This window comes from Dryas octopetala, chromosome 2 (genome assembly GCF_963921425.1).
Source record: "Dryas octopetala chromosome 2, drDryOcto1.1, whole genome shotgun sequence".
Classification (NCBI taxonomy): Eukaryota; Viridiplantae; Streptophyta; class Magnoliopsida; order Rosales; family Rosaceae; genus Dryas; species Dryas octopetala.
The window spans coordinates 2,553,336-2,563,909 of record NC_141367.1 but is presented as its reverse complement, the minus strand read 5'-3'; the positions used below and the strand labels follow the sequence as shown (position 1 = coordinate 2,563,909).

The 10,574-nt window shown below is 34.7% G+C and overlaps 1 protein-coding gene across 1 annotated transcript; it reads left to right on the top strand.

Annotated features, from left to right (window-relative positions):
* The first annotated feature begins 3,089 nt into the window (after positions 1–3,089).
* LOC147292479 (germin-like protein subfamily 1 member 14) lies at positions 3,090–4,128 on the top strand. Its single transcript, XM_086234541.1, has 2 exons — positions 3,090–3,225; positions 3,378–4,128. Exons 1-2 carry the CDS (start codon positions 3,090–3,092, stop codon positions 3,932–3,934), a joined length of 693 nt encoding a protein of 230 aa, XP_086090667.1. The 3' UTR covers positions 3,935–4,128.
* The last annotated feature ends 6,446 nt before the right edge of the window (positions 4,129–10,574 follow it).

Below are 10,574 nucleotides of genomic sequence, written 5' to 3'. Positions count from 1 at the left end.
AGGAGAAGAAGCCGAATGGCTTCAGAATTTCTTAGAGGATAGTCCATGTTGGCCTAAGCCTGTACCGGCTATATGTATACATTGTGATAGCCAATCAGCGATTGCAGGGCACAAAATAACATGTATAACGGTAAGTCTCAACACATACGTCGAAGACATAACAACCGTGAAGCAACTGCTCTCTAGTGGTATCATTACCATTGACTATGTGAAGTCAAGAGTTAATTTAGCGGATCCGTTTACGAAAGGTTTGAATAGAGAGCAAGTTTATAGATTATCAAGGGAAATGGGATTAAAGCCCTTGTAAAAGAGAAGCCATAGTGGAAACCCAACCTAGTTGACTGGCGATCCCAAGATTTAGGTTTAAAAGGGACAACTAAATTATGGTATGCTCTGACCTAGCACTGTGGAGATAAAATCTCCTTCCCATTCCTAATAAGACGAAGCAGTGCTGCCTGCAATGTGATTATAGGCTAAGCTATGCTTTTAATGATTCTATCTTGGTTTATCCAAGTTGGGTATGACAGGATATTCCTTATAGGCAGTCACCTATATGAGTGGACATGTGGCCGTTTCTATGAGAATTTTACGTAGGGCTGAATTCTCTAAAGCACTCATGAATACCAGGTTTTGTTCAAGGCCAAAATGAACACAACCGTTAGAACCAAAATATGTCTGGGAGATTATTGTGTGACTACTATTGTCTTGGTTTACACCAACGGCTGAATAGTTCAAGACATTGCGTTCACTGATTAGCCAAGTAAATCTGATAGTTCTTCACTATGGAAGGTTCAAGGCCACAAGCTACCTATCTTGATTCAATAACTTTCCAATAAGTAACTCTTTCTAGTGTCTGCATCCTCATATACATATATTTGTGCCAATTTTCATTCATGTGGGGGATTGTTAGAATTATGATATTTTAAGTAATGAATATTTAAATTTATTATGGAAATATTTATTTGCTTAAATATCATATTCTATCTGAATGGAAAATGTAAGTGGAAAGGAATTAAGTATTGGGCTTTATAAAGTAATAGGCCCAACATTGATTTGTTTTATATAGAGTCATCCTCCAGTAAGCCACTGGTATACGTTCAATTAAAACTGAACAGACACAAAGTTTCATAAAGAAACACTGATTGAATTAAAACAGCCATGGCTATGAACAGATGTGCCTTTTGCCCATTCAATGGAATGTGTCTCTTGGCCATTTAATTTTTTAATTTTTTTCAGTTTGTTTTTTTAATTTTTTAATTTTTTAATTTTTTTAATTTTGTTTTTTTATGAATGGACAAAAATACCCCCATAAAAGTGGTCATGTGTGGTGCACATGATCACTTCCGTCAACTGACTGGATGAAAGTTAACATTTGTACTGACTTGAAACACTTTGAAAAGTTCAAGGGCAAATTTCTCACATTTTAAAGTTCGTGAACCACTTTGAGATACGAGTGAAAGTTAGAGGACCATTTTTGTATTTAACTCATAGTGATTTCATTCACTTTATTTCAAACATTCAATAACCTTCAAGGTTAACAATATTGGTGTTTGAACTATAGGTCCTTATTATTCCACGTTTTTAATGATATTCAATTCTACTAGAATTGCCTCTTTCCAGTTTGGCCAATCATTTAATTTTGTCGGCATTTATAGTAGATGTGATTCCACATTATTATAGCCCCTGATTATTTTTAGTAGCTACTATAAACAAAATATATCATCATTATATCAACTATCTCACAATTCTCATTTGCATGCATATATTAGATATAAATATATCTTTATAATTGGGTACCCATGCCTCTTCAGGGACTTTTATAGTCTTTTCAGGGACTATCATCTCTTCTAGGATGATTTGTGTAGAGAATGTGGATCTTCAAATTTAATTAATTGGGCTTGTGTAGACCATCTCATATACTCGATCTCCACTTCTGGAGAGCTAAACTTTGGAACCTATATATTTTTCACGCTTCATGTGTGCAATAAATCATTTTCGGCCAAATTGATGGACTACCATGTCAGGACATCAATCCATGTTGGCATATATAAAACTTCCATATGTGACTTTGCAGTTTAGTTGTATATATATGCATCTAGTTTTCGAATAAATGCATTCACTATATTTGCATTATCATTCAATTCTCATTCTCATATTGAATGGTATGAAAAAAGACTAGTATATGCATATTATGCTATTTCACGCCGTTCTTTATGATCGGTCATTTCTCCCATTTACAACCGAAAATTTTCATAAGTGCATACATAAAAATCAATATAGTGAGTGTTATATAAACTCAAACGCTTATATAACGTCAGGTAATATCAATAGGAAGCATAATAAGATTTGCAATTCACATGTATGTATATGAAACTTCGTAGTTTCAAATAATTCTTCAGCATCTAATTTCAGGTTATAATGAAAATCAATAAATTAATTATGAATATGAACATATATATATATATATGGCAAAATGTTCTAAATTGAAGCTATAATATATTAAAATGGGTTATTTAATGAAATTTCCCAAAACCAAAAGGAATTAAAATGCACAATCCAGTTAGTGCTAACAATTAATTAGTGCATTTTCTATGATCTCTAATCTATCTACAGAAAAGATTGTGGACATTTAATTTAAGAAATTGACATCATATATAGAAATCCATTCGAGAAGGAAGAGGAGAAATTAAATATCAAATATATGTTGGAGCAAGCTAGTAGTCTAATTAATGTACCTAGCTCAAATTTTGGTTTTTGTTTTTTTTGTTTTTGTTTGGGTTGATCGATTCACATTCACATGTAAAGACTTAATCAACGTACCAATTCAGTCCTTACCTGCTAGGAAAAATTAGCCAAGTCGTTACCTGCTTCGACAAAAATCAAAGACCAGTTCTTTCAGTGTCTAGCTCCAAAGACCAGTTCGTTCAGCGTCTAGCTCCAAGCTGCTATAAATAGGCATATACCCAATGCAGGATTTTCATCCATCGATCTCAGACTCAAACCAATTAAGTAGTCTACACAAAACAGTACAAGTTTGAGGCCAACCAATTAAGCTAGCAAGCAAGCTTATAAGTTATAATTCGATCAGTATGATGAAAGCTGTTCATTTCCCTGCAGTTACTGTAATTGCCATTCTGGCATTGGCAACCTTCCTTGTAGTGTCTGCCTCTGACCCCAGTCCTCTGCAGGACTTCTGCGTAGATATTAATGACACCCAATCTGCTGGTATATATACTTATGCATTACTATATATGATTATTATACATGAAGAATTATTACATATATATGTACAATCCATTCGTATATATATATTTTGTTCCTTAATGAATGCATGCCCACAACTATACATGAACTATATATTTTTTTTGTGCAAGCAGTGTTTGTGAATGGGAAATTCTGCAAGGACCCAAAGCTTGCATCAGCAAACGATTTCTTCTTTTCCGGGTTGACTCCCCAAAGCACAGCAAACGCGGTTGGTTCTAAAGTGACACCTGCGAATGTGGAGCAAATAGCAGGACTCAACACTCTCGGTATATCCTTGGCTCGCATAGACTTTGCACCAAACGGCATCAACCCTCCCCACACTCACCCACGTGCCTCTGAAATCCTTGTGGTCTTGGAAGGCACACTCTACGTTGGATTCGTCACCTCCAACCTTCCAAACGCTAAAAACAAGCTATTCACCAAAGTTTTGAACAAGGGAGATGTGTTTGTCTTCCCAGTTGGTCTCATTCACTTCCAACAGAATGTGGGACACACCAAGGCTGTGGCCATTGCTGGGCTGAGCAGCCAGAACCCAGGAGTCATCACCATAGCCAATGCTGTCTTCGGCTCCGACCCTCCCATCTCTGATGATGTTCTTGCAAAGGCCTTCCAAGTCGACAAGAATTTGGTCGACAATCTCCAGAAGCAGTTCTGGTACGACAACAATTAATAAGTATACACAAAAAAGGCCCATCTCCCTGCTATTCGGATGTTATATATGGCCAATTCTATCATGCTTAATTTTCACTACACAAATTACAATATAATATTGATTAAATAAATTAAAGGGTTTGCTAGCTAGCTCAATGATGTACTTCATCCTACGTGGATTTACTTGATGATCAGTATAATTATGATAATGATATTGCCCTAGTACGTGCTGCTGTGTGTTCCATTTCTCAATCTCTTACTTCACTTTGGATACATGCAATTCAATTAAGAATTACGTACAAATATATCCATTAATTTAATTAGATATATATAGGAACAGGTGCCTATGCTAGGGGTATAGACTATAGAGATATTGCAACTATATATACATGCTCGAACTGTTAATTTGTTTTAACAGCAAGAGCATTGAAGACGTAGCCCAAGTTTGGGTGAACCACCTAAACACATTGGCACGGTCTGTGGGAATTCGGCAAAAATCCATGTCGTTTCTCCACCAATTCTACCTTTGTTCACTGTGGAAAACACATGAACGAAGAACGTCTCCTCTGCTTAAAGAGTAAAGACCAAGATTCAAGAACATTCATTGTTCTTCATTGCCCTCACCTATTCGATCTCTTTGCAAAACAACTCATCTCTCTCTCTTCACTCACTGACAGAGACTCAAATTCAGAAAATACATCACCCATGTTCTTCTTCCCACTCTTACTGTACGGTGAAGAACAGGGGAAAAAACCATTCCTTTTATGCAAAAAGGAGAACAAACCAAAAAAACCCCCCTCTTCGGAGTCAATTTGATAATGAAGACTTCAAGAGTATTGCTTTAATACAACGTATTGTTAAATTGTTCTATGTCAAGTGAATTGTCCAGGCGCCTAATTAATTTTTGAGTAAGTATTCATATTTTCACCAGTATTTTTCGGTAGGTATGTATGCACATCTTCGATGACTTACTGATTTACTCCAACTTAATTGTAAACTAGACTAGTCTTATATAAAAGTAACCTATCAAATGTAATGATTAGTGATGTAACACACATCAGTAAACAGCAACACAATATGAACCGCAATATTGAAGAGAAAGTGATCAAAGTGGCACTATATATTAGCTTTCTATTAAGAAGGAAATCAATACATGCAGCCCCAAAGAACAGGAAATACATGAAGTGAAGCCTTACAATCACAATATTGAATAATGAAATTTTACAACAAGGGAAGAATTGGATGCTAAACATTAAATACAATTGATCATGTTCTATTTCTAATTAAATATAGGAAGACTTAGAGTTTAGTCCATTTTTTGAGTCTTTCTTAAACTAATACTGGTAGTGATTTAAGGTTTTTAATTAAGTCCTTTTATTTTTCTTCTTTGACGGCTTTATGTTAGGTTTTAACTCCAAAATTTTGAGTTCCGCCCAAAATCTCGGAGTTAAAACCTAACATGCAGCTTCTACAAAGCCCACTCTACACCCTAAGAGGGGAAATACCCTTCAAATAGGGGGAAATACCCTTCAAATTGGGGAAGGACTTTATTATAAATTAAAAGAACTTTCTTATAAATTAAAAGGACTTTATTATAAATTAAACGGATTTTTTTCTAAATTATTATAAATTAAAAGGATTTTCTTATAAATTTGAAAACACCCCCGATCTCCATCTAAAAACTGTTTTTATAAAGGACCTAAGCCTAATTATCTCTTAAATATATATTAAGCTAAGCTGCACGTACCCATTATCAAAGGAAGAATATGATGCTTAGAAAAATCAAGATGCATGTTTCTATTCTACTTCTTTTGCCTCTTCGGAGCTCAAGTTGACAAGCTAGGGGTCTAGACTATATATAGAGCTACTGCAACTATATATACATGCTCAAACTGTAATTCATGGGTATATTTGAGCATGCTGTCAAATATTAAAAGCAAGCAAAACGAAAGTGAGAATAATGTCTCGTAGCATAGATTTGATGTTGAGTGCACTAAAATTGACAATACATGTTAACTATCACATGGTGAGCTAATATCGTCCGAAAATGTAATCCCTTTAGCATTTTTCCAGAGACGTAAACAACGTATATGCCACATCTCACATGGGTTTACTTATAATTTTTCAAATTGTCCATTTGGGCAATTATACCATAACCATTCAATTAAGTATCATCCAATGCTAAGAAATGTGCCACATGCTCTATCATGTTTGCCATGGTGATAGTGATGGACTTCGATCTTTTTCCCTATGAGGATATGATCAATCAAACAGCAAAGCCAAATAGCCATAGAAAAGATAATAATGAAGTACTATATGGGAACAACATGCATGCATATATGCAAGTACATATATATGAGAAGGACAGCCATGTGATACGAGAACCAGATGTACATAAAAGATTTCCTACCAATAATTCAGTTTGAAAAGGTAACTCGACCTCTCTATAACTGATTAGTGCATATATGCGCGCACTTTGATATATGGAAGCCAAAAATGACACAAATGCAAGTCTCTATATATATAACTGATTGACTAGCTAGTGTCACCAATATATTTGTTTGGATGCTGACTGCTGAGGCAGTATGTGTTGGTGAAATTAATCACAAATACTTGGTGCTTGTACATAATTACTAATTCTAGAGCGTTGGAAAGGTACTTATGTGAAAAAGGATTCAACCATCTAAGGCAAAATTTGCAAAGTGATAAAATTCAGTTGAAACCTTGCTAGGAAAAACCCGGTGGGACAAAACCCTAGTCGAAGGAAATTAAAAGAGTACAACACGCAAAACGGCTGGATGCTCCTCCTGATAACAACAAGCTTTAATTTGACTGGCTCAAAAATCCAGCAAATAATGATATCTCAGATGCCATCTTCTAAAGAGTGAAGTTTGGCAATGCTTGTATGAACAATGCTTTTAGACTTCCAGGAGATATATGCTTGTCATCATCTGTTGAATTCTTGTTGAGGTTAGAGCAATACTAACAAAATATAGTTCCACTAAATAAAGTGGTTAGAAACAATTCTCTCTAAAAGAGATTATTTATTATGAAAATACTTTTGAGTATTGGAAAAATTACCTGAAACAAAGCTATATTAATTCGGTCTACTGCATCGTGCTAAGTTAAATAAGGCACATTAAGATATGATGCTTTTGGACCAAAGAGTTTTCTTCCATCTTCCTTAGTAGGAAGCAAGTAATCATTCTTAGTGCCAATAGACCGAATAATCGTTGGGCATAAGAATTTCATTAGTACAATACTCGATCTGTAGCTCGAGACACTATTTTCATTTCCCAAGGTCATTTATATCAAATCCAATATTCAAGCATTCAATAATCTTATGAGCACTTCAGGAGTCTCAATTAATTCATAACTTCTTTCAAGAGTTTAAATATGTTGTAACAATTTCTGAATTCGAGTTCTAATCAAAGTACTCAATAAGGCAATTTTGACCATATTCATAGTGTTAAAGTTGAGTACATACTTTGAGCTTCAGGTTTCAATCCTTCAAGGATTTGCTTCAAGCACATAATATTTCATTGCACTTTCAATTTGGGATTTGACTTAGTAATTTGTCCTATATCTTGTAGGAAATCGCTTCTGGTGATATGCTTCTGGCATTTCATAATCTGTAAAGGTTTTCTCCATGTGCAATGAACACATTAATTTTACTAAATTTGTTAAAATGCGGTTGCATCTATAACAGGAGAATATATAACCACAATCTCATGTTTCTTTAGAGAAACCTTGTGCCATTATAAATAGTGATTGGGTTAAATACAAAAATGGTCTCCAACTTTCACTCGTGTCTCAAAGTGGTCCACAAACTACAAAATGTGACAAATTTGCCCACGAACTTTTCAAAGTGTTTCAAGTCGGTACAAATGTTAACTTTTATCCAGTCAGTTGACAGAAGTGATCATATGCACCGCACATGACCACTTTTATGGGGGTATTTATGTCCATTAAAACAAACAAACTGAAAAAAAATTAAAAAGAAAAATATTAAAAAAAAAAGGGAAAAAAAAAACCTAAAACTCAAAGAAAAAAATAAAAAGGGAAGGTCCCCCCCATTGCCTTCACCCTCCCCTTCCCCCTGGCCCGTGTCGCACCCCATCCTTTCTCTCTCTCTTTCCCTTCCCAGATTTTCTCTGAAAATCCTTTCAAAAAAAACCCAAAAAACCAACTCTATTCGCACCATTTACAAAGAAAGCAAGAAGAAGTTGGTTCCCTCATCCTTGTGGGCTCTGTGAGTCCTCAATCTATTATTCACAGATCTGTTGCATTTTTTGAAATTCATATACATATTATATATTAATGGGTTAAATACAAAGATGAGGTGCAATATATTCGTGGACAGATCCATGGGTGTGGGTGCGATGGGGCCAGGGGAGGGGGATGGTGGAGGCAGCGAGGGGTGGGCGATGAGGGGACCTTCCCTTTTTATTTTTTCTTTTAGTTTTTTTTTTTCCAGTTTGTTTTTAATATTTTTCTTTTTAATTTTGTTTTTTTTTTTCTGAATGGACAAAAATACCCCCATAAAAGTGGTCATATGTGGTGCACATGATCACTTCGTCAACTGACTGGATGAAAGTTAACATTTGTACTGACTTGAAACACTTTGAAAAGTTTGTGGGCAAATTTCTCATGTTTTGAAGTTTGTGAACCACTTTGAGATATGAGTGAAAGTTGGAGGACCATTTTTGTATTTAACCCATAGTGATTTCATTCACTTTATTTCAAACATTCAATAACCTTCAAGGTTAACAATATTGGTGTTTGAACTATAGGTCCTTATTATTCCACGTTTTTAATGATATTCAATTCTACTGGAATTGCCTCTTTCCAGTTTGGCTAATCATTTAATTTTGTCGGCATTTATAGTAAACGTGATTCCACATTATTATAGCCCCTGATGATTTTTAGTAGCTGCTATAAACAAAATATATCATCATTATATCAACTATCTCACAGTTCTCATTTGCATGCATATATTAGATATAAATATATCTTTATAATTGGGTACCCATGCCTCTTCAGGGACTTTTATAGTCTTTTCAGGGACTATCATCTCTTCTAGGATGATTTGTGTAGAGAATGTGGATCTTCAAATTTAATTAATTGGGCTTGTGTAGACCATCTCATATACTCGATCTCCACTTCTGGAGAGCTAAACTTTGGAACCTATAGATTTTTCACGCTTCATGTGTGCAATAAATCATTTTCGGCCAAATTGATGGACTACCATGTCAGGACATCAATCCATGTTGGCATATATAAAACTTCCATATGTGACTTTGCAGTTTAGTTGTATATATATGCATCTAGTTTTCGAATAAATGCATTCACTATATTTGCATTATCATTCATATCTCATTCTCATATTGAATGGTATGAAAAAAGACTAGTATATGCATATTATGCTATTTCACGCCGTTCTTTAGGATCGGTCATTTCTCCTCTTCATAGCGGAAAATTTTCATAAGTGCATATATAAAAATCAATATAGTGAGTGTTATATAAACTCAAATGCTTATATAACTGTTGAACAAAAATTGTAAATAAATGATAATAATCATATTACCCAACATAATTTCACCCAAATTCATTTAAGGAATAAGGGTTTTATTATTTTGGGTACGACCCATTCAAGATGGATTACATCTCTTAATTACAATCCCTTGACTTAAAGGAATACCTTTTGATTTCAATTGCAATGAAACCAACAGATCACTTTGTGAGTGTTTGGATTTTCAATAGGTGAAAGACCTATTGAAATGAAATTTATTTGCGACTGCGGTTGCACCCATATTTCAGGTTGCCTACATACCCATTGCAGGATCAAACCACACGTAGTTCCAAGGTTTTGGGATTTAAATGGGTGAATGACCCATTTAAATGATTTGAGTAATTTGGGTAGGGTTTAAAGCCCTTGGATTTTATTTGAGAAATTAATTTAGCTTTTATGTATGGAATTAATGTCTGGGAAATTTGAACGAATTTGATTTGGTTACGGTTGCACCTGAATTTTAATAGGTTGCCTACATACCCCTGACGGGATCAAACCAAATGTAGTTCGTAGATTTGACTTGATTGGCTTTGTGCCATTTTCGAGTTGAATTTAGGATTTGGATTTGAGAGATTTGGTTTTGTACCATTTGAGAAAGGTGGTTTTGTATCAATTTGAGAGTTTAAATTTGGGATTTGGATTTGGTTTCGGTTTTGTACCGATTGAGAGAATTAGTTTTGTACCAACCAACAATTTGGTTTTAGTTTTGTACCAATTGAGAGAATTGGTTTTGTACCAACCAACTTTTCACTAGAAATTTATTTTGTCTAGATGGTTATATTCAATTTACACCCATCAATTTTGTCCATTTAATTTTATTGGACCCAGTTTGCATTGTGGGCCAAAATTTTCATTTCTTTTGATTTGCAAGTAGACACCCCGTGGAGAAATTGATCCTCATTTATCATCCTCTTTTTTTTTGCTTGCTACCTGACCATTTGTTGTTTGCCGCAACTTTGGAAATCTAAGTAGCTCATTAACAAACCCACTCCAATTAATGGACCCTCCATTTGACTTAATAAACCCATCAATTATGAAATAAGCCCATCAACTTGTCGCCACATATAGAGTAAACCAATAATCCTTA

Bases quoted from the DNA above. Each gene is read 5' to 3' on its own strand.
- LOC147292479 (XM_086234541.1), top strand. From the start codon at position 3,090: ATGATGAAAGCTGTTCATTTCCCTGCAGTTACTGTAATTGCCATTCTG. The intron at 3,226-3,377 runs GTATATATACTT...TTGTGCAAGCAG, and splicing joins TAATGACACCCAATCTGCTG to TGTTTGTGAATGGGAAATTC.